General features: G+C 45.2%; 1 protein-coding gene and 1 pseudogene across 4 annotated transcripts in view; both read left to right on the top strand.

Moving 5' to 3' along the window:
* Positions 1-25,015, top strand: part of TBC1D2 (TBC1 domain family member 2) — a 46,916-nt gene that overhangs the window by 7,103 nt on the left and 14,798 nt on the right. For 2 of the 4 annotated variants that reach the window (XM_011366245.2, XM_023534226.1), the window contains 5 exons: positions 4,217-4,364; positions 9,802-9,935; positions 12,721-12,917; positions 19,300-19,695; positions 24,900-25,010. In XM_011366245.2, coding sequence (XP_011364547.1) covers positions 4,217-4,364; positions 9,802-9,935; positions 12,721-12,917; positions 19,300-19,695; positions 24,900-25,010 — 986 coding nt within the window. The remainder of the gene's footprint in view (positions 1-4,216; positions 4,365-9,801; positions 9,936-12,720; positions 12,918-19,299; positions 19,696-24,899; positions 25,011-25,015) is intronic. The other 2 variants (XM_023534227.1, XM_011366247.2) reach the window with 1 other exon arrangement.
* Positions 13,370-13,489, top strand: LOC111743837 (annotated as a pseudogene).

The following is a 25,015-nucleotide window of genomic DNA, read 5'->3' as shown; positions in this document are numbered from 1 at the left end:
GTGACTGTGTGAACAAATACATTGAATTTCATAATTAAATGAGGAAAGGAATGTAAAGCCCTTAGCATAATATCAGCCACACAGTAAGTGCTCAGTATATGGTAGCTGTCCTAATAGTATTGTTATTAGATATGTACATGTACACTATTACTATTACAATAACTGTTCCTTTATATTGTTAATAATAATCATCAGTAACTTCTTTGGAGAAACTTCTAGATGTTTTATTCTTATAAGGGCTTTCCTAGGGGAAGGGTTTGTTTGTCTACTGCATTTCTACTTGACCATCCCACCTGCCAGAGAGCCAAAGAACCCTGACTATGTGGAAGACTGCAGCCTGAGTTGATGGAATTGCCAGAGCAGCCTCCGATTAGAAATGAGAAACCCTCCCTGACTTAAGGTTGGAAGAACCAGGTTATCAAAAGAGTAGCTTTAGAATCCCACAGGTTCTTCTACTGTGCCGAACCTTTCCAAGTTCTTGAATTCTGTGGTTTTGGTTCAGCACGCTCTGGGGCCTCTTCTGGGCCAGCTGTGAGCATGGAGGCATGGGAATGGTTGCCATGATGACCAGGGTGCCAGTCTCCCCGGAAGGATGCTGGAGGAGATGCAGGAAGCAGGGATGTGGGCTACTCTTCTGAAGCCATACGTATCTTACAGCAAGCCCTCACCCTCCCGGACCCAAGACCCCTGTGAAACCTTCCCCAGCCCACCCAGAAAGACATTTCTGGAGTCTCAAGCAAGCTGGCAGGCCCTAGATTGGCTGTCTGGAGCAAGATGCCCCACTTCGCCAGTCTCCACCCTTCCTGAGAGGAAGCAGGGGCCTGCTGCCAGGGCAGTGAAAACCTGTCGACTCACATCTGACTTTGAGACATCTTATAAAAAATGTCTCATGATTGCCCTCGAGCATCTGCAAGCATTTTCTCTTCAGCTTTTAAGCGTTTATGCCTTTTTTTAATACTTAAAATTGGTCTCCACAGAGCCAAGAAAGATCAAAGGGAAGCCAATAGATTGATAATAACATGTTGCCAAAGTAGGACACATTTTCAAAGGACTTTTATGAATGTATATCATAAAAATAAGCATACCATTTACTGACACTATTTTAACACTTTACATGCATCATTTATCTAATCCTCACAACAGTCTTATGAGGTAGTTACTATTATTCCCATTTTACAGAAGAGGAAACCGAGGCTCTAAGAGGCCAAGGTACCTGTGTAAGGTCATACAGCAAGAAAATGTCAGTGCTGAAATTTGAACCCTCGTCTGCAGACTCACACCCCACTCCTGAAGCTGACGAAGTAACTGGCCATGTGTCCAGGGCTGTACAGGGCTCTCCAGGGAAGCAGTAACCTGCTGGCCCAGGCCCTTTTTGTTAGATGATGACTTCTTTCTACCAGTGGTGGGACAGCCTCTAGGGCTCAGGCAAAAGGAGAATTACAAGTAAATGCTGTTAAAAATTATTTGTGTGATCACCTCACTGAGGGCATTTCTGCAGGCTGGAAAAGGGCCCAGAGGGCCCAGACCAGAGTCTAAGGAACAATTCTGTTTCCTACAGGAAGCACAGCCTTCACAGTAGATCACCATCATGTGCCACCCATCCTTTGGACCCCTTAGCATTGGGAGCTTGTACCTTCTTGGGCAGCCCCTCCCTTCTTGGAACTGTCTCCTTCTCAGAAATAAGGAAAACCGAGAAACTGTTGAGTCCCTGGCTCTGCTAGCAGCTGTGTGACCTTAGCCACAAAATTCACTGTCTCTGAACTGCTGTTTTCTCACTAATGAAACCAACCAGTGGTGCCATGTACCCCCAAGACTTAGTTCTTTGTGTCCTCAGCGTAGATCTAGAGCCACAGGTAGAAGTTAAAGGAAAACAGATATTGGCTGTTAGGGAAGTACTTGCCAAGACATTAAAATCTTAGACAGATTGTAATTCTTTTGTTTGTTCTGAATGAGGTAGAATAAAGGTGGTTAAAGCATCGATATATAAGAAAACTTTAATTATTTTGAATCAGCTCAAAGTCTGGATTTTTATATACTTTAATTCTAAAGGAGACAGAGTAGAGAGTGTCCTTCCAGTTTTAAAAATGTGGAACCTGAGGCTGGAAGAGAATAAGTGATCCCCCAGCCAGGTCACAGCGCCCTCCCAGGGAAGCATGCCTTGGCCCCAGGTCTTCCAACTACATAGCTGTAGCTCTTTCTAGTCAGCCAGGTTCCTTGGGCTCCTGCCGAAACCCCTAGAGCAGGAATCTCCAAGACCAGTACTGGTCCGTGGCCTATTAGGAACTGGGCCACACCGCAGGAGGTGAGTGGCAGGCAAGCAAAGCTTCATCTGTATTTGCAGCCGCTCCCCAGTGCTACCATCACCACCTCAGCTCCACCTCAGATCATCAGTCATTAGATTCTCATAGGAGCAGTGGTCCCTGGTGCCAGAAAGGTTGGGGACCGCTGCCCTAGGGGACTCTATAGTTCCAGCCAAATGAGATCCCCTTTTAGCCACCCCCCTTTAATTTGTCTTTTCCAGCCCCTTCTCCTCTGGGTCCCTCCTGGCATCCTCGGTTCTGGCTTTGGAATCCTTTGCTGCTGCCTGTACTTACACACAGAGTAGGATCTTCTTTCATCCTTCTGTAGGTCCAAATCATCTCCAGCCTTCCAGGCCCAGCTCCACTGTCCTTCCTCCAGAAAGTCTTCCCTGACTTGAGTTGGAAGGAATCTGTCTCCACCTCTCAGAACTCACTACTCTTTGTCTGGCCTGCCTTCCAGCTTCCATCCACTTGGTTTTCCTAAAGTGTGCACTTCTTCTCTGCTCTTGAAGCTATGCCTTTGATTATCTCACTTTCTCTAGCCCCACCTGGAAACCTCAGGTGGGCACCCAAACTGGTGAGAAGGTGAACTGAAGAGAGGGACTCAAAAGAATGACTCGGAATGGCCAAGTACTGGCCAGCCTGCTAGATCTGAAAGAGCCTATTAGGAAGCAACAAATGTATTACTTGCAAAATTTATTTTCCAGTAGATTGAACAACTCCTCCTGGCCCCAACCATTGCATTTAATGTTTTTGCACCCACACCCTTTTTGCAAAAGTAAATTTCCTATGCCCCTACGTTTTTCACCCTCTCAGTAAGAGGACTCCCAATGAAAGGTATCTGCTGCCCTGTAGGTCTCAGGGGCTCCCTGATCAAGGTCATACCATCCCCTAAGTGGCCTTAGTTCTCTTCCACTTTTTGTAACATTCAAAACTAACTTCTAAATATTTCACCTCCTCTCTCATATACCTCAAGTGATATTTCCTTAGCCTTGAAACCTTTCTTAATATTAAACATTTTGAAACACTCATTGTATAAGAATCATTGTTTAAGCAGAACAGTAAAGTAGAAAGAGAAGTAGCCATAATTCTATCACCTGGAAACAGCCAGCTTTTTATTTAAATGCATTTCGGATCATCTAATAATACAATATGCCCTACTTTGCTTTTTGCAACTCAGTATTGTAACCCTAAAATTTCCCTGTATTATAAAATCTTTTTTATTAACATCTACTTTTGATGACTAAATATTATTTTTCTGCTTATAAAAGTAACCCATGTTTACTGTAGAAAATTTGGGGAAAAACAGTAAACTGTAATGAGAATAGCCTGCTTACTTCTAATCCCATCACGTACTTCTGACCACTGTTGAGATTGCAGAATGTTATTTCTTTGAGACTTTTTCTATACAATTAAGATTCCCAATTTTTTTTTTCTGGCTTTTTCCACTTAATATTATATCCCATGCCCACTCTCCATGTTCTTAATCATTCTTCATTAGCATCATTTTAATTTGGTTGAGTAAAATTCCATTGTCTAAAGGCATCAAGATTTATTTAACCTTTTCACAGACCTTTACATTATTTATAGTTCGAGGCTAAACAGTGCCCAGGATGAACCTCTTGGTTCATAAAGGTTTATCTACATTTCAGACAACTTCTGCAGTTCTGCATATTTTTAAGAGGTTTCCATGGAGGCTGTTCCAGCAAAATGCATTGTTTTACTGGCTGCAGAACATTCAGTAAATTGCCTGCCTCTTTGGCTGCTGTTAACCCACAAGGAAGTTTGCTCACAGAGCTCACTGACCCCCGCCTACTCCCAGTTAGAGCTGAGCCCATACACCCACCTGTCTAGTCTTTCCAAGTGCAGTGACCTGGGTGGGTGATTTCCCTTTTGTTGTTGTCTTTGTTCCCCAGAGCAAGAGGAGGCAGAGCTGGAGGAGTTCCTGTGCCCAGTGAAAACACCCACTGGGCTTGTAGGTGTGGCAGCTGCCTTGCAGCCAGCCCCTGCCATGCCCTTGGCCCTTCAGAATATTTCCCTCAAGCACCTGGGAACTGAAATACAGTAAGTGCCAGTAGGGTTGAGAGGCTGGCCAAGCTGCAATTAGCCCCTTCTTGAGAGCTTACAGTGATCTGATGGGCCTGGGGAGGGGCTAGGGACTTTCTTTTCAATTCATCATGTCATTACTTTAAAATATTACATTTGTGGTTCTGATTTTAAAAGTAGTGTGTGTTCTTTGTAGAAAATTAGAAATATCTAGAAAGGTGTACAGTTAAATTACCCATAATCCTATCACCTAGGCAAGCATTCTTAGTATTTGGTATATCTCTTTCCACCAGATTTTCTATACACGTACATGCATAATTGAGATCATACTGAATGTAAGACGATGATGGCTTCACAAATGGCTACATATGCCAATTACATCAAATTATTCACTTTTAATACATGTAATTTATTGTCCATTGATCATATCTCCGCTACTTTTTCATTTAATAATGTATCATATATACAATTTTCCATTGGCAGGCTTTGTTTTAAATAATTTATAAGAAGACAACAATGTGGCCTGGGGCTTTGGAGCCAAACTGCCTGGATTTATATCCCAGCTCCACCAGTCATGGGCTGTACTGCCCTGGACAAGTTGCTTTATTTCTCCATGTTTCACTTAAATTGTTAGTAAATGTAAAATATAGCAGTGCTTGCTTTACAAGATTAATGCAGGGGTTAAATGGATTAATGCATATAAACTACTTTAGAACGTGCTTAGTAATGGGTAAGCACTTGATAAATATTATCTGGAGCTACTCTTATTGCTCTTATTGAAGAAAGCTTCTTTGAATTCAAACTATACCCAAGACTGATCCTATTTGGATGCTTATTTTCTGTGTAGATTTCAGACAAACTGGAATCTCTTAAAAAGCAGAATAGATTGTTCACTGGACTTGGATCAGAGACCCTTGGCTCAGCGTGACCCAAGCATGGCATTTCCCTCTGTTGGCTTCAGTGTTTGAATTTACTTAGGTAACTCAGAGGGTAGTGATGCTCTTCCCAGGACATAAGCAGGTTTTAGGGAAAAGACGGTGTGTCTTTTGGGGCTTAATGGCTAGAAGTCAAACTACCCAACAGGTATCTGATGAAGAGGCCTGAAACTCAGGAGAGAGATCTGAGCTGAGAGACTTAGGAGGTGTGGGGCATGGTAAGGCCCCTCAGTGTGAGTGGACAAGGAGGGTCCCATTCCAGAGATCTTCCCCCAGGAGGAGCCGGAGCGAACTGCCAGCATTGGGAACCTCCTAGGAGGGAGAGGGGGCCTGAGAAGTCCAGCCATCCGTGTCCAGGGTAGTCTCACCAAGATTAAGCCAGAGTCATGCCTGATGAAGGTCACGAACAGCAAAAGTGGAACAGAGAATATGCAGAGACTAAGAAAGGAAGGAAGTTGCAGAGGATCAGTCAGTTACCTCCCCCCTGACACTTGCAATAACCCACAGAAAATGCAAGGCAACACTGCAAGTGTCCCGGACTGCCGAGGGCCCGGGTAAGATCAGGGTTACCCTTGCTTCCTGCACTCCCTTGTCCTGCTGGTCTCGGTGCTTACAGTTGGGTCTGCCATGAGCCCAGGTCATACTCTGGGGAAGAGAGCCCCCAGAGCACTGTACTGGGTGCTTTAGATTCTCATCGAGTTGTCTGGACAACCCTGTGAAGTTATATCATAACAGTTAAGTTCTCAGGCTATGGAATTAAAGGTCCAAATCTGATGCTCAGTCCCACTGCTTACCAGCTCTGTGGCTTTGTTAACTTATCCTTTCTAAACCTCAGTTCTCCTCTGCGTACAATGGAGGTGATAATAGTACTTACTCATTGGGCTATTGTGAAGATTAAATACATTGAATGCATGTGTTTGAGGATTAACTGAGTTGAATTACTAGCGTTTAGCTTAGAGTCTAGCCCATGAAAGGGCCCAGTCATTGTCGTATGTAGGTTCATCATCCCCATTGCAGAGGAGAAAACCCAGGCTTAGAGAGCATAAATGGCTTGCCCAAGGTTTTCCTTCTAGAACAAGTCTTTATGACCACTACTTTCATGCTGACAAGGCCTTTTAGACCTAGAGCTGTAACTACGCAAAAAATGATCTATGAACTGCTCCAAGCCAAGTCAATAAATTTATGAAATGGAGATGTCATCTGGCTGGGGAGTGGCCACCTGGGCTGTGTCCGTAATTAGTGAGTTCCCTTTATGGCCCTGGTGTTGAGGTTTCTATGCCCTTCTACACCCCAAGGATGACTGCTTGTAAGCTCCTGGAAGTGTTGTGGAGGCTGAAGTTCCTGGGCAAGAGGAAGTGTGGACAGTAATGATGGTCACAGTTCCTCTGGCTATAGAGATACTCAATAACTAGTGCTCCTCATCATTCTTTTTAATATGACCATCACCATTTTATTTTTGGGTGGGGAAAGAAAGAACTAGGAAGGGGAAGTGACTAATCCAAGGAATCGGGGGCTTCTTATAGAAGGACCTTAATAATAACAGAGCAAAAGTTGACTAAATAGACTAAATGTTGATGTCAGATCTTGGGAGTGCTGAGTTCTAATTTCTTCTCCTTTATTAATTTAACTGGTTAATCTTTTCCTCCATCAGTCAGCTGTATTTTAATAGAGAATACAACTACACAAAAAAAACTGGATTTTCTTTTAAAAATAAGTTTTAGATCAAATGATGGTTTTTTGAAAAAAAAATCAACAAAATTGCCAAACCTTTAGCTAGACAGACCAAGAAAAAACATAAGATTCAATTACTAAAGTCAAGAACAAAAGAGGGAACAATACTACCAACCATACAGAAATAATAAGAACCATAAGGGAATACTATGAATAATTATTTGCTAACAAATTAGATAACTTAGATGAAATGGACAAATTTCTAGAAAGACACAATTACTGAAACTGACTCAGGAAGAAATAGAGAATTAGAATAGACCTATAACATGTAAAGACTTTGAATTCGTAATCAAAAAACTACCCACAAAAACAAACAAACAAACAAAAAACCTAGGACCAGATAACTTCACTGGTGACTTCTACCAAACATTTAAAGAAGGATTAATACCAATTTTTCACAAACTTCCCCCAAAAAAGAAGAGGAGGGAACACTTTCCAAAGTCATTCTATAAGGCCAATATTACCCTGATACCAAAACCAAAGATATCAGAACTTTTTTGATTACCCAGAGCCTTCACCTAGAACTTCCTTGTGTTAATTTTGCCAGCAGGCATGTTTTTTTTCTAACTTACCTCTTCACAGAGAGTATGGATCTTCAGGAGTCCCAGCTTTATATAAAATTTCAGTTTCAACTCCATACTCTGTATGGGTCCAAAACCTTGCTTTCCCTCCCTGGCAACCAAGGCTCTAAGTTTCTGGTATCAACAGTTAACGCCTGATAACAACAAAAAAAGTAACTGTGTGGCGATGGTTATTAACTAGGTTTATCATGGTGATCATTTCACAATATATACATACGTTATATACCTGAAATGAATATAATGTTATATGTCAATTATATCTGAATGTGAAAAAAACAAACAGTTGATTCCTGGACAAACTCATATCTTAGTCAATTCTCACAACAGTAATGCTGCAGACAAATGCTTCAGAATTCACTATCAAGTGGTAAGCATTTATTTTGACACATTAGGCTCAGCTGATAAAGGCTAGGCTCACCAGATTTTGACTCCAAGCCATTGGTAAGATCTAGGTCTACTCCACATATTTCTCATCTCCCATGGACTAGCAGCTACCTAAGGCATGTTCTTAAAGAGGGCAAGCCCTACATGCCAGCCCATTTGAAACCTATGTTTACATGGCTTCTGCTAATGTCCTTTTGGCTGAAGCAAGTCACATGGCTATGCCCAACATCAGGAGAAGGAAGAAGTACTCTGTTCCTGCAGATGTGGAAAGGAAAGAATGAACACTGGCATACCTCATTTTGTTGCACTTTGCAGATACTGCATTTTTTTACAAATTAAAGTTTTGTGGCAACCCTGCACTGAGCAAGTGTATTTGCACCATTTTTAGTAATAAGGTATTTTTCAATTAAGATATGTACATTGCTTTTTTAGATACAGTGCTATTGCATACTTAATAGACTACGGTATAGTGTAAACATAACTTTTATATGCACTAGGAAACCAAAAAATTCATATGACTTGCTTTATTTTGGTCGTCTGGAACCGAACCCACAGTGTCTCTGAGGTATGCCTGTATTTGTCAAACAATAATCTAATCTACATGTTCCTCTTCTTCTTTACTTTCCACCTGAGTTTCACTTCCTTTCTCATGTTTAGTCCCTAGAGACTTCCTTTCCTGTTCTGGGGATTAGCTAAATATTTGTGAAATATGTTTTGTATTTATCTAGCATCTAGTTGTTTTGGAATAAGAGTGTCTTAGAGTAATTTCTCCCCCAATTGCTAAAAGTATGCATCACACATCAGGATGACATAGTAGAGCTAGGATTCCTTCACAGATCTACACTTTCACTTTCTCTGCTTTTTTGACCACACTATCACTGCCCTTTAATAAATGACCTCCTAGTATAACGTTTTCCATCTGTTGACCATGACCACAGTAATAGCTCAGTACACATATACATATACATATTTCACTCTCTAAGTCAGGTTCATTCTCATGTCTTCCATTCTGTCTTTTAAATGATGGCCACAATACTGAACTGATTTTACAGTCTACTAGTGGTTCGCAACCTATAGTTTGAAAAACACTGACTCACTAAACTCCTTTAAGCATTTTCTCTTTTCTTTGTTATTAATTTTGGAATATGTCTACTTTTATATCTTTGCAAAGGGAAAATAACCTCAACTGAACTGTCTTTTCATCTGGCTCAGGATGAATTTCTCTGTGGTTCCTGGTCCTAGGCCAACCTTTGGTGCTACCTAGTTCTTTCCTGAACACTAAACATGTATTGAGCTTGTAGTCTGAGCACATGCAGCCTAGTGCCAGGTGCCAACAGAAGTGCAGGCAGGTTAGTGCCCACTTCATGAAGAAATGACATCATTATTCAGCCTGGACAAGTACTTGGTCACAGGTTGGCCTATTCATGAAGTGCAGTGAAGGCTTTAGAGGGAACAGATTAGAACAGGGAAAGAAAGCTGTGTTCTAGGTATTCAGAGTACTTCAATGAACAAAACAAACTTCCCTGCCCTCATGGGACTTATACTCCAGCAGCAGGGTTGGGGGCAGGGGAGTTAAGCTTATATTGTTCATAAGCAATATTGTGTGTGGAAGGTGATAAGTATGATGAAAAAATGAAAAGGAGAAGGGTGAGGAGGATCAGAAGTGGCTGGGGGCCATGTTTCATGACAAGTGCCTGTAGTCTGGCAGACAGCAGGGCATGACTGCGGGTGGGGACGCGGCCTGAGCTCTAGCAGTGGCGGCGGGGAGGACGGAGGGCCAGAATGGCAGGGCTGTCGGCCTCACGCATCTCTGTTTTCCCTCAGAAACACGATGTACAACATCCGAGGCAACAAGCAGTCCCAAGGAACAGGCCACAGACCTCCAGGGGAAGATTCTCCACTGATCGGGGAGCCTCAGAGGGAGGAACAGCCCTCACCCCCTGACCCCAGCGCCCCAGGTGAGCCTCTGCCCAGGTCTGAGCGGCCTTTTGGAGACTGAGTGAGTGCCCTCCTCCTCCCTGAACACCAGTATTTGTGCTTTTGTGTGTCAACGATGCAACTCTCCAGGTCACTCCTCCTGGGTTTCTAGGGGTCTAGTAGCAGTGATTCTTTTTTATTATTTGTATTGTAGTAAAATATACATAACATAAAATGTACACTTTTAACCAATTTTCGCTATACAGTTCAGTGGCATTAAGTACATTCACATTTTTCTGCAACCATCACCACCATTCATCTCCAGGACTCTTTTCAGTTTCCCAAACGGAAACTCTTAGCAATGATTTTTGAAGTAATAAAGGAAAATCTCACTCACTTCCTTCCTTTTTTTTTTAATTTATAAGGAAAGGATATAAAAATGCCACCTGGAGTGATTAAAATCAGATCTACCTGAAGAAGCAAAGCAAATGACCTTTAGGAATCCATCCCAGCTATGAAATAGCACTTTTTTATTCCTTTTACAAAATATGAGTGACCCACGCCATTGGCACTGGTGCCCTTAGAACATATTTTAACTTAGAAGCAGTTGAGAGAAAACCGGCTAAGGCAGCGCGATGGTATCTTCTCATGGCAGAGAGGACCCCTGGGCTGTGTAGAAGTGACAGGGAGAAGCGCCCCTTTGGAGCACTGCCTAGTGGGGACCCCGCAGGTCATAGTGAACAGTACTGTGCTGAACCAATATAAAAAAACCAGCACTACATATAGTAGTCACTTTGTGCCACGGCTACTCTAAGCACTTTTTTTTGGGAGGGGGGGTGGTTATAACCATCGTATTAGAATATTATTCACGTACCATACAATTCACCCCATTTGAAGTCTAGAATTCAGTGCCTTTTAGTATATTCACAGAGTTGTGCAACCATCACCATAATCAATTCTAGAACATTTTTATTATCCAAAAAGAAACCCCGGAAAACCTCAGCCATCAGTCCCAATCTCCACCTCCCTCCAGCTCTCGGCAACTACTAACTTGCTTTCTCTTTCTACAGATTTATCTATTCTGGATAGTTTATATAAATGGAATCATGCAACATATGGCCCTTTATGACTGGATCTTTCACTAAGCAGAACCTTTTCATGTTTTATCCATGAGCACTGAGCACTTTACCTGCATTAACCTCTTTAATCCTACAACAGCCTGAGCAAGCAGTATATACTGCTGTTATTCTCATTTTATAAATAAGGGGACCAAGGCCAGAAAAGTGGAGTGACTTGCTCACAACTGCACAGCGAGTAACAGAACTAGGATTCTTGCAAAGCACTCTGGCCGCATACTGCTGCCTGAAGCGTCACTGTCCAAATCAGTGATTTTTAAAACTACGTCTTTATTACCATGAAACTTTGACACTATAAGCAATATACAAAGCAGATAAAAACTGAGTCGAGTCAGGGGTGAGAGTTTGGGCTCCCTGCAGCACCCCCACCTTCTGGCCCTCCCAGTCAGCCATTGAGGCACTTCCATGAAATCCTAGGACACTGATTGAAAACCACTGTCTCAGGCCTCATTTTCTCCAACCGTAAAATGGGCACAGTAATCTCTAATCTGCCTGCCCTCAGGGTTGGTGAATCGTTAGCAGAGAACAGCAGGGCTGTAGGGAGGAATGCACTGCCTCTTTCTCTTTCCTGCCTCAGAACTCTGCGGGCTGCTTTGTTCTTGGTACAGTCAGATTTCTTTTAAGTCTGTAACAAGTTCATTCTGGTCTTTTACCCAACAAGGCCAAGGAGTTTCTGGTTCCTGTTACCTACTAGAGTAGTTCTTTATCTGTTCAAGACTGTTTGGTTGGCCTTCAGCCTGGTCCCTGAAAGATGCTAAATCATTAGGCTTGTCCTCCAGGTCCTGCCTGTCCTGGGATCCCTTAACACATCCTTATTTTTTAATACCTTAGTCTCAAAAGGATCAGGGATAGCTTATTAAAATACATATCTGGGGGAAAGTAAGTGAGTAATTTGAGTTAAGAAATCTAGATAAGATCTACTGAGTAGCTAAGAGCCAGCAGCAAATGCTTAGATTATTTCCAGCGTCCATAAGACTAAACACATGTTTTCTTGGAAGAAGCAAAGCTTTTTCTGGCACTGAGGAGAATTTCTCCTGCCAGGGCCTCACAATAGACATAATGTGTATGTGCCATGTAAACAAGATTCCCAAGGTCCCTTGACCATATGTAATCAGGCTATTAAATGTCCCTGGATGCAAGCGATGGCAGAGCCCTAAAGCAAAGGCAGGGGACAGGGCAGTCTCCTACCTTAGCTTGTAATAAGAATCAAGTAAGAGTTCGATTTACTCTTTGTGGCAAGAATGTAGAATACAGATATTCCCTGCTTCTATCAATGACAGATCTGCTTAGAAGATAGAGGTGGGATTCTGAAATAAGATATAAGACATCCTGCTAGGGCTTGTGCCTGAGGGAATGGCCACCTGTCATACATCATGCAGGTTTGGATCCAAAACTAGGGGACAGGAACAATTTAGAGGATGGGCTGAATGACCAAGCCAGCATAGTATAAATAATGTTTATTTATCCCAGTAGTTCTCCAAGTATGATCCCTGGACCAGCTGCATCACAAAGGAACATTTTAGAAATGCAAATTCTCAAGCCCTGCCCCAGGCCTATTTAATCTACATTCAGGGGGTCAGTTCCCACAATCTGCATTTTATCTAGCTCTCCAGGTGCTTCTGCAGCAAGCTCAAGTTCTAGAACTGCCAAGGCCCCTGATCATAACTTTTGTGTTTCTCCTTTTGAGCAGGGAAAGGTCCAGCAGATTCTCTGAAGCCTACACTCAAGTCCTCTCTGACCGCCAATCTCATTCAGAAAGCCAAGCGCCAGAACAACACCTTCCCACTCTTTGCCGAAGGACTCACACGGAACCGAACTGCCCAGGAGAAAGCCTTGGCCTTGGAGCAGCAGGTTCTGATGCTTACCAAGGAGTTAAAGTCTCAGAAGGTGAGCTCTGGCCCCAGAGAGGTCCCAGGCTCCAGTAGACCCCTCTAGGCATAGGCCATCTCTGGTCCTTCAAAGCCAAACTGGGATGGTTGGAAATGCTGTGCTGTTGATTACTTAGAGACATTGCTGTCACTCAAACTAGGTGACAGAAAGCTGCCATGAGCAGGGTCTCTGGACACCTACTTTAATAATTGTCTCTCAGACCCCTCCTGGAGAACGAGGCATGTCTTACCCCACCCCGAAGAGGGACAATACCTGGAGTAGGAGAGTGATCTGGGTGTAGGGTCCTGGGAAGGGCCACCGAAGTAACTGGGGGATCTTTGATCTCTGTAGGATTGTCATAGAACAGAGAGAGCAAGCAATACTCTATGGTTCTGGGGCCAACGGGACAGTGACAGGAAGGAAAATTTACACATAAGAGAGAAGTTAATTACAGCAGTTAAAAAAAAAAAGTCTGCAGCCCGTGCCACCCTGAACAAGCCTGATCCCATCTGATCTTGGAAGCTAAGCAGGTTCGGGCCTGGTTAGTACTTGGATGGGAGACCACCTAGGAAGACCAGGTACTGTAGGCATAAAAAATAATAATAATAATTTTAAAAAATAATTTAGAAAAAGAGCTACATGGTCATTGTAGAAAACAGATCACACAGATACACATACATGAAAATCATTACAAATTCTGCACCCCAGACTGAAAATCGCATCTCCATCCAGGTGCAACCTCATGAGAGTCACATGGAAAGTGAGGGGGGCTGTGGCACTGGGCAGCAGGCTCTCTTTAGCACAATAAAAGTGATTAGATTAGCACAGCCGTTACTGAAAATCCCAAGGGTGGTGCTTGGTGGTGCTCCAGGGTGGCCCAACTGAGGGCCCAGATTCCTCTTCCTCTGAGAGGAAGGCCTGAGCTTTTGTGTTTGAGCTTGGCTGCCCTGAATCTTTTTAAGCTTTGTTTCTTGACTCTTGCTCCTGGGAGGTACGGAGTGTTCTGTATTTTCTTCTGAATATTCTCTCCCTTATACATTTCTTTTTTTCCCTTTCTGTTCTGTTTTTAGAGAAGACAGTCCAGAAAAATGCTCTTCCTACCTAGTTTTGCCCCTCTTCTGCCTTTCTTGCTCCCAAGCAGAAAAATGGGGAAATACCAAAGACTTCATTTCTGGCAGGTCAGGAGTTACATTTAATGAAGCAGCTGGTAATTAGAGTTCTCAAAGGAGGAAGCTCATTCATTCATATGTTCTGAATTAATTTGTTTATTCATCGTGTCTTTATTGAGGGCCTACTGTGCGCATGTAGTATTCTAGGTGCTGGGGAACAAACAGTGGGAAAAGACACAGGCCTTTACATTTCATGGTGGAGATAGGCATTAAGCAAGTCAGTACCCAAATATATTATGGCAGCATGAGAAGTCCCCTCTGACACCACTTAGCAGCCCAGCTATCTGTTTTCCTCCCCAAATCTTCATGTTCTTATCATGAGGCTGCCAGACTCTCCTTAGAACTGAGTGCCATTAGGTAAGCTGTAGCTTCTGCCTGATGCCTGAACCAGTACAGCTGAAGTTCCAAACCTGAATCTGGACAGGAAAAGAAATCTGGACTGTAAATACCGCCTCTCCTTTCACTATATCATCCCCTTTCTAGAAAGAAAGGTGAGGAGGGCTGCAGCACTGGGCAACAGGCTCTCTTCAGCACGATAAAAGTGATTTAAGTTAGAAAAAAAAGGAATGATAGAGTGAAAGGAGAGGTGATATTTACATTGACTTGGCCTGTCCTAAGGCGTTGTCACATGAAGTAGAGAGGCCCCAGGAGACAGATATTTCATTTAGATTTGCCCCTGATAGCTGTGCAGCCCTAGAGGATGCACCATTCTTCAATACTTGAAGGCAAGGTCTTAGAGAATAGTGAGGGCCCCCAGGCTGTTGACGCTACCCTACAGTCAGAGTGAAAAATGTCAGGAAGAAGCTGTTCAAGCATTAAAGGATCTGGACTCTCTTACTAATTCACTCTCCAGAAAATCTCAACCCTGTCCCAGAGCAGATATTCAGGAGCACAAGTCCTGCGGTTTAGCTTTTGACTCATGATCCAGAGTGGATTTGCATGCTCTCCAACCCATCTCACAAATGCACTTCAGTCTAATGGGTAATTAAAAGCACAGGCCTTTAAATAAGATGGTGCAGGCCCCAGCTCTGGCCCTGAGCCAAGTTTCTCAGCCTCTCTGAACCTCAGTTTCCTCCTCTGTAGATGGAGTTATAACCATGTTTCCTGGAAAAGCCTGTGTCCAGTCATAAAGCCTAGTGCCTGGCCCCAGCAGCTGCCCAGCAGATACAGGCTTTGATTATTTGGGCTGTTATCAGCATTCTCTGCCCTCCTTGATTCCTTTCTGCCTTAGAAGGAATGATGTACCCCGCTGAAGGGCTCTGAGAAGAACCCTCCTGAGGAGTTTTGGGAAACAGATGTGAGCCCATGAGGTTCTCAAGGAAATGTGCTTGTGGGGCTTAGCAGTGATGGGCGGAGGTCAGGTCTTCATTCCACATTAGGAAGGGGGAGCTTCAGCCCTACCAACTCTGTGGTTTCACCTCCAGCCCAGATACCAAAATCAAAAGGATACCTTTCTCCTTCTCTTTGGTTCTGGTATCTTTTCTCCTTCTCCTCTTTGGTTTTGGTATCTTGGCTCAGGAGTTGGACAGAGGAGGCTAGCACAACCTTGCGATGCCCAGCAGTGTACTTCGGAGAGCAGCTCTCCATCTGACCGTCTGAGTCCAGATCCTCAGCGGGAGAAACAGCCTCCTGGCCTTCCCTGGACCACATCTGCAGAATACCCTCCTATGTCTCTTCAGTGGGAAGGCACCATCTTTCTGCTTGAGGCTACAGGAGGACATGGGAACTGGGGGTCTTGTTTTGGCTCAGCCAGCCAGGTGGCCATCGCCAGCAGCTTTAGTGATCCTTTAAGAATTTGTATCTCAGACTCCACTGAATGCTATAGAGGGCCCTGGTCCTTTTCTCCAGATTCAGGACTCACACCACAGCCCTGCTGCCTCCTCCATGACCTCAGGGTATGGCCTAGTGTCATATACAAACACTGTAACTGCTCTTTGGAAAAAACAGAACATACTCTCTGTGCCTCCCTGGTGTCATATTAAACCACAGGACGACTTAGATACCCATGAAGCCAGTATCTGTACCAGTGCTGGCCCCACAAGAGATTTGGACTCCAGGAGATGGCAGGAGATGGCAGGAGATGGTAGCAGATGGCTACTTGACTGGGTGACTCAGTCTCTCAAAGTTGACAGAATTGCACCCAGCCTGAAGGCTGTCTGCTCCAGCAGATGGAAAACTGTTGTTTGTGGTGATGTTCACCATCTGTCGGCTGCTGAAATGAGGAACCAGCCCCTCCGAAGCCCTGCCTGGTGCCCTTTGGGCCTTCTTAGCTCACTCAGGATTACTTGGTAAAGATATGTGATTTGTTTAGGAAACTCAGTGGGGCAAAGTGCAGCTACCCTAGATCCCCAGCCAGAGACTTTGGAGTATACTCCCCTGTACAGGGTACAGACTTTAGAGTGCTCTCCATGTGAAGTGGCTTCGTTTATATTGTATTATTTTTTACAGGACAGAAGCAGCTTCAAAATGGTCCCTTTTGTTTTTAATATTTCTATATGGTGTGTATGTGCATTTTTGTGACTGGCTTATTTCGCTTACCATAATGTCCCTAAGGTTCATCCACATTGTATCATGTGACAAAATTTCCCTCCTTTTTCAGGCTGAATCATACTCCTCTGTATGTGCATGTGCACACACACCACACCTTATCTGTTCACTGTCATTAGAAACAAACACTTGGGTTGTTTCCACCTCTTGGGTATTGTGAATAATGCTGCTATGAACATGGGTTATTTCCATTTTTGAAGAAATTCAAAGAAGCATTTCAGTACAAAATTCATTAACTACGCACTATGGAGCAGTGAGAAGTGAGGTATCCTGGATTAGGAGTTGGGAGCACTCTTATTATGGTGTGTTTTCTCACTCATGGCGTCCACCAGGTCCCTTCAGTCCTCTCCCTTCTCCTTTCTTTGGCTTCAGTCTCCCCATGTGACAGCAAGTTAACCAGCTAGGTGGTCTCCCGGGGCCTGCCAGTCTCCAGATTTTTTGAACCTGTGATCCATTACCATTCCTCATTTTATGCTTCCTGCTCCAACTCCATCCCTGTCCCTGGTTCCTTTCTCCCTGTCTCATTTTTTTTTCAGGGATTCAGGGGAAGGAGGAGAGCCTCCTGGGCTGGTGTCTTGGTCTTAGATTTTGAGAGCCAGATATGGGAAGGGAGAGACAATTGGATATAGTGAAATGGGCTTCAGAGATGATCCTCCCAGAGTTGGGAGAAGGATACCCATCTGACTCTGAACCTCAGGCAAGTCCGAACAATGGTGTCTGTTGGTTATTTCACAGGCAGTTACCAAGGTGATCTCCAAATCTCAGCTGAACCAGAAAATGGAGTAGGCTTCTCAGTTATCCTGGAGCCCTAAGAATGTTAATCTCTCTCAGCAGGGCCTTGGGAGGAGATTTCTTCATTCCAAACATTCTGGTTTGGTTTGCAACCGCTCTCCTCACTTCCTGCCACACCCAGGGATTCGCACAGCTCCTCATCTGCTCTTTCATTCCTCTGGGGCTCTGCTATTCGGAAAGCCCTCCCAGCCCTCATCTCCCACCTGCCTTTTGGCCCTCCTCATCCTCAGGGATCAGTTTAAACTGATCTGTTGACGATAGTGGTCTTCCCCCACCTCCACCCTAGGCAGAAGTCAGTGCTCTCTGCTCCAGCCCCCACCCCCACCTTGCCAACATCCTTGCTTCCCTCTTTTGCAGTAAATCGCTCCATTATAGTAATTCACCTTCACTCCCACCAGCCTTTATGCTTTTTGGAGGTGGGAACTATGACCAGTCCCTCTCTGGGCCCCAGCAGCTGGCCCAGTGCCTACCACTGAGTGGCTGTTTGATAAAGGTTGGATGGATGGATGGAAGAGAGAACCAAAGAAAGGACATTCACTAGGACTGAGGTTTCAGAAGATGCATGCTAATTTGGTCTTGTCATTAACTTCTCATATAAAGTCATGATTTGGGGCAGTTCTCCAAAATAGAATTGTTCTTAGCAAATACTCCTATCCAGCTGAACCATTTATTTAAATACTTTGGCATGGATACAGTTAATATGTCTCCAGAAAACTTTCTTCAGATGAGGCTGTGGCATGGAGCACAGCAATGGCCTAGAGGCCCTACCTACCAGGTCTGAGATTCGTGTAGGACTGGTGGCTGGGTGGCCTGGCTTCTGATCCTGGCCCTGAATGAATCCACACTCCTGCTTTGGGACAGGTCTGGGAAGGTTGAAGGCTGGAAGGCATGGGGAGCCAATCAGACCTTGAGTTTCCTTGTGAATCAAGTGCCCAGCCAAGGAGTAAATTGAGGTCTGTTGCTCTAGTATTTCTTTACACCAGCCCTGCAAAGCTTTACTCGGTGGGCTGAGGGGCCAGGCACTAATCGATTGAATGTGTGTGTGGCTTGGCATGAGGATTGCCAGTGTGTTTTCCTCTCTAATGCTGTTTCAGTTCAGTTGATAATTACCGCTTGGGTGTTGTTCTCACTGTACACGGCTCTCCCACTCAGCTAGGCTTAGCAGGAAGGAGTTTTGCAGTTAATTAGTAATGCCTGCCACGGGAGTGGGAGGGAAGAACAAGGCCATGTGTCACGTCGCTGCCACCTCTGCTTTCATTACTGACCAAGCACACAGGCTTTGTAGTCTGGATGATTCGGGATTAAATTTCACTTTACTCTGCTGGGCCTCAGTTCGTTCATCTCTAAAATGGACATGTATTAGGTACAGGCTCAGCTGCTGTAACAAAAAAGCCTCAAAGTACTGTGGCCTAAAACAACGTGGAAATTTATTTCCATGAGAGAATCCAGAGGTAAGTGAGCAGCTCTGAGCTTATGGGGCAACTCTACTATTCTTGACATGTAGTTTCTGCTTGTGAGCTCAAAGTGGCTGCTCTAGTTCTTGCCTTTTCCCAGCAAGACAGAAGTGAATTGGACCAGGGAATTATGTGTATAGTGGTTTCAAAGGTATGACCCAGAAGCTGCCCACGTCATTTCTTGTATTCTCCAATCTTCATTTGGCCACACCCAGCTGTAAGCTTGGCTGGGAAGTGTAGTCTTTAGCTGGGGAACCATGTGCCAGGCTAAACCTCTCTTGAACAGAACATGAGAAAATGGAAACTGAGATGAGATGACTCAGAGGATGATGCTGGCCACCTCTCAGCACTGTTAGAACTGGTGGGAACATAGGCCTCACCTCTGGCACCTAACAGGCCTTCTCCAAGTTCACAAGGTGCTTCTTTTTCCCCACTCAGGAGCTGGTAAGGATCCTGCACAAGGCACTGGAGGCCGCCCAGCAGGAGAAGAGGGCATCCAGTGCATACCTGGCAGCGGCCGAGGACAAAGACCGGCTGGAGCTGGTACGGCACAAAGTGCGGCAGATCGCAGATTTGGGCAGGCGTGTGGAGGCCCTGGAGCAGGAGCGAGAGATCCTGACACAGACGGCGAGCCTGCTGGAGCAGCAGGTGCAAGAGCTGCAGCAACACGTGCAGCTGCTCATGGAGAAGAACCAGGCCAAACAGCAGGTCATCTGCATGCTGTCTGAGAAGGTCACCCAAGACTTCTTGCATCCCCCTAACCAGCCCCCCGAGCCCTCAGATGCTGCAGACAGGGACTTCCTGAGCCAACAGGAGAAGATGGAGCACCTGAAGGTAGGGTCCCCTTCCTCCAGGCCCAGAGCTCTTGGGAGGGCACTGCTCTCGACCCTAAAGCTTTTCTAGATAGAGCAGGGATAACCCTTAAAACTGGAATGTTTATATTTGAAATAAATGTTAGTGGAAATATCACCACACACTTCCCTACTTTCTTAACCAGAAGACTCAGTGCAATTTGACCTTTTCATGATATCCCAGGCTGAAGAGGGAGAGTATCTCTAGATTATCAAATTGGAGATGAAAGAGCCTAAGTCAGACTCCTAAGTGCTACACCAGCTACGTCTGGGGCCTGGCTTGTCAGGTTTTTTTAGTGTTACACCGATGCCCTCGGGAGCCCCATGGTTCCAAGGCGGCCCTCCCCCAGCACTCCTACACACAGCGCAGGTACCCTGTGGCTGGCTGTGACTTGCTTGTGATGATGACGCTAATCGCTGCTCTTATTTATACTATTTACTGTGTGGCATGCACTGTCCTAAGTGCTTTACCTGCATTATTTCATTTAATCCTCGTACTAGCCCTGTAAGGCAGTCACTTATGTGCTCCCCACTTTACAGATGCTGATGCTGAGGCTGGGAAAAATGTTTACTTGCCCAGAGTTGTGTGCTGAGGAAGTGGGGGAACTCGGATTGGGTTGGAGCTCACATCTCTGACTAGTCAGTCTGCTCTGCAGCCTTTCAGCTTCTTTGCCTCTTTATCGCTATTGCCTCTTATCACTATTGCCCCTACCTCGGCCCAGGCTTGTAGCTCTTACTCGGGAAAGGCTGCCCCATCCCACAGGGACCAGTCACAGCACAGGTGTCAGGAACTTTAATTTAGGTGTGATGTCTGTCATGGGCTACAATGTCCTCTATAGAAAGTGGTGACAGAAGCTGCCAGACCATGTGGAGGCCCAAAGCTGGGGATAGGTGCTCACAGTCCCACTGTCCCTAAAGGCAGCCATATAACCAGGGCCAGTCCTGCCCCAAACCCTGCCACTCACAGCCACACATGTATACATATGTATAACCATGGGAACTCTTGTGCTGTTGGAGATGGGGAGAGGGAGGTAAAAAAGAGAAATCCAGAATCTTTTGAGAGACCAGTGGGCAGTGTGGTACAGTGGCTGCTGCTCAAGCTCTGAAGTCAGGCAGACCCTGTGTTTGGATCCAGGCTCTGCTTCTTACTAGCTGTGTGGTGTCAGGCAACTTCTCTGACCTGAATATAAAACGGCCTGACCATTCCTACTCACACAGTTATTGGGAGCATAAAGGAAGGTGACATGAAACCCAGATTCCCTTCCACTTCTTTCGGCATGAAAAACCATGTAACCAGTCTCTGAGTTTTTTTCCATAAAATCAGAGATTTTTTTGAGTTCAAAATCAAAAGAAAATCTTTTCAAATGCAGATGCAGCTAGGTTAGACAGCTCTCAGTCCTTCACACAGCAGCAAAAATGGCTTCCAGCAGGTTGCTTTCCTGCCCTACTCCGCCCAAAGAGTGTCTGCTCTCTGTCCCCCCACACTCCCCATCCTGCTGGCATCCACTCCAGAGGGGTCAGAGAAATAGACTCTCTGCGTGCCTCCAGACTGCCGCGGAGTTGACTGGAAGCTGGACTCGCCTAGCAGACTGAGTGTGCCCCTGAATTTGTATGTGCAGGAATTTAATTTATCAGTGAACCTGGATATGAGGATACCCTGGTTATGATTCATATCAACCAAACTTAGCTGCAAATCTAAGGCATTTAATGCTAGAAAGAGTTACGTGTACTAGTGTTTCTTATTTGTTAGCCTTAGGTGTCTGATTCGGAAAAAATAGAAGACCCATCAAAAATCCCTCATCTAAGTTTGGGGACAGAGTGTGTTCACATTTCCTGCTTGCCTTGTGATCGAAGGCAGCCACCTTTAAGGAAATGTCCCCTTATTATTGAAGCTGTCATTTCGAGAGTGGAATCGTCGACCTTGACTCTCTAATCTGGGAAGACTCAGAGATCTGGTCCCCCACCCCCTCATTTTCTGGCAGGGATAACCGAGCTCTGGAGAGGGAAAGGGACTAGTCCAGGGTCACACAGCACAAGTGGCAGGGTCACAGCTAGATCCCAGGTCTCCCCGCACCCACTCCATTGCCTTCCCCATTAGCACATGGCTAGTCCATACAGCATTCCCCAAAGAGGTTTCCAGGTTCCTGATCCCTGTGAAGGCAGGCGGTGGACTCTCTTCCTCCTGTCCCCTTCATCCAGTTGTATTTTCCTGCTTCGCTTCACTGGTAACTGTCGTATGGCTTTTCTCTCCTCTGAAGTCTCTCTTTTTCCTCCCTACAGTTCTGAGCCAAGAAGAATACTTAAGGTAGGGCAATGAGCTGCATGGGAAGGTGCTCCCCAGATGCCACCCTCACCCTATACCCACTGCTGCTCCAGAGGTGCTCACCCTTGACCTACCTCTCTGGGCTGGAAACAGGGTACACTATGCGGCATGTCCAAAGCTTTGGCAATGCCAGTGAGCACCTTCTGGACCTGGGATGGGAACAGGAGGCAGAACCAGGTGGTGGTGCAGAGCAGTCTCCAGCCACAGACTCACCTGGCAGTAGTTTTCGATTCCTACTATGGACTGAACACACCCAGGTTTGGATCCTGCCTCCCTCCGTACCAGCTGCATGACTAAGGAGAACTTCGCTTCTCTGTGCCTGTTTCCTCATCTGTAAAGGGGGAATGATAGTATTTTAATACTTAAACCACACTACTGTGGTCAAGAAGAAATCACATACAATAATAAACATGAGAGAAATGGGCCTGGCACAGAGTAGGAACTCAGGCAACTAGCAACGCTTCTCCTCCCTTGCCTGGAAGCTGTTCACTTTCCTGGGCATTCGGGAAGAATCCACAGTAAGAGATCTTCTCTCAGCAGGCGGAAGGGGAGCTCAGTGGGTAAGAAGAGCCCTCAGAGATGCGAGAACTCAGTGAGCAAGGTCACACTTTTACTGCACTTGCTGCATGCCAGCCACCATTCTAAGCTGCATGCCAGCCACCAATCAGTTTTACACGTATTAACTAATTGATTCCTCCTATTAACCCCATAGGTGGTACTGTTATTATTCCTGTTTTCCAGATGAGGACACAAGGCATAGAAAGGATGAGTAATTTGTCCTAGGACTCAGTGGTGAAGGCAGAGTTTATATCCAGGCAGTGCTGGACTCAGACAGCACCTGCATGTTGACATTATTATACTGCAGAGTAAGAGAGATCAGACCAGCCTGTGTGCATTTACCCAGGAGACTACCAAGGACAGTCTTGAAGGGCGGAACTAGACTTTTGACGGCCAGGTGGATTCCAGCAGGCAGGGAGCTTAGGGAGTGTCTGAGCAGTAAATGCAGTGGTTAGGACTTGCCTTTAGAATCAGACAGACCTGAGTTCAGTCACACCCTTCTTGGTACCAGCTCTGTGACCTCAGGCAACTTACTTATCCTTTCAGATCCTCTGTGTTACTTTCTGGTTTGCTGGGAGGATTAAATAAGATAATGTGCTCAACCTGGGGATGGGGGTAGGGGTGATGGTGCAGGGAGCCCACACAGCCTCTGTGTTCATGAGTTCTCTAAATCTTCAGACACTAAAGTGTAAGACTATCATGGGAGTGGGGTGTGGTCCTCAAAACTCCTGAGGCTCACAGGAGGTTGGCAATCACACTGCAAACATGAGAGTTTGTACTAACCTCACTGCCCCTTCCACGTAAGGGTGAGGAAGTGGGGGTCATGACATTTACCCAGAAGAGTAGGCAGCATCATTTCCAAGAGAATGAGCTGAGATTTTGATCTAGGGCAGAGACACAGTTGGAGGGCAGGAGGAAGCCGAGGTTGGGGAGTTGGAACTGCCTGAATCATGGCCAGGAGAAGAGAGCAGAGAGCAAGCTCAGCCTGAGTACAGCCTTGCAGCTCAGGTACAGTAAGGGAGATGAAGCAGGGAGCAGCCAGGGTGGGTGATGCCATGGAGAGCCTCGACAGAGTCCATATGATGAAGTCAGCCCAGGACATTTATTTCCAGCTAAAGAGCCCTGGGAACATGTGGCCCTCCCACTGTGTCAGTCATGTAGGCAGAAGGCAGCAGACCCTGGACATGAATTGGAGCTTCTGGAGTGGGAGGGATGTTGGCCAGAATGAAGGCCCACCCGGGCAGGGTCAGGATCACCTGGGCGCTGTGTACAAGTGACCCTTCTCTGATAATGAAGCAGCTCAGGTTAGGTGTGATGATCTTAATGTCCAAGTAAATCAGGGCTTATCCACGGTCATCCCTGCAGTGGTGTCTCACATTCAGCCTACCTACCACTCAGGACATTTTCTTGCGTTTCAGCTAGTACATGCCCTGGAATTGCTAGGTATAGCTGTGAGCATGTGTGGTCCACTGTTTCTGCAGTGTCCATCCAAACAAAATAAAGACTGAAAGCCATTGTTGTGCCTACTCCTTTCTGAGGCTCAGGTTCCTGTTTGAACCTCCCCAGTGCTTGGCCAGCTTCTCCTTGTTGGCCCCAGTCACAGAATCTTACTCCCTCCACTAGACAGCTTGTGAAAGGAAAACTCTAGGCTCAGATGTGCATCACCACATTATTCATAGTCAAAAACAAACTGAAAATACCCAGGGCTTAAGTGAAAAAACAAGAGGACTATAACTAAGTTTTGGTAAATTTACCCAAATAAAAGTCACCTGACATTAAAAATAATCATTGGGAAGCTTATGTAGCAACATAGAAAAGTATTTACAAAGTGACACTAAGTAAAAAAAAAAAAAATCCACCCAAAATTGTTCAATATGTTCACAAATATATGGCAAAATATGTTTATTTTGAAAACAAACATTACTTACATGCTTATTATGTTTTGGTCCCTATACTTAATACTATGGCACGTGTTACCTCACTTAGTCTCCCAGCAGCCCAGTGCGGTAGTTGGTATTTATTCCTTTTTCAGATAAGGAAACAGAGTCAGAGCAGTTCAGTGAGGCATCCCAGCCAGAAAGTCAGAGCCAGGATTTGAACTCCAGGCTTTGTGCTCTCTCCACCATTTCATGCTGGGATCAAGATCAGAGAAGGGGGCTATCAGGAATATTTTTTCCCCAGACTTCCTTTTCTGTTTTCATTATTGGAAATTTCTAAAGAAAGGAAGTGCTGGCAGCTCGTTTAAGGGTGAGGACCAAGGAAATGTTTCCAGTGCGACTCCTTAACTGCTTTGACCTCTTTTCTAGGATGACATAGAAGCATACCGGACCCAGAACCACTTTCTGAACTCTGAGATCCACCAGGTCACAAAGATCTGGAGACGGGTGGCTGAGAAGGAGAAGGCTCTCCTGATGAAGGTAAA

This window comes from Pteropus vampyrus, unplaced genomic scaffold (assembly GCF_000151845.1).
Source record: "Pteropus vampyrus isolate Shadow unplaced genomic scaffold, Pvam_2.0 Scaffold123, whole genome shotgun sequence".
In the NCBI taxonomy this organism is placed as follows: domain Eukaryota; kingdom Metazoa; phylum Chordata; class Mammalia; order Chiroptera; family Pteropodidae; genus Pteropus; species Pteropus vampyrus.
This window is presented reverse-complemented; position numbering and strand designations above follow the sequence as displayed.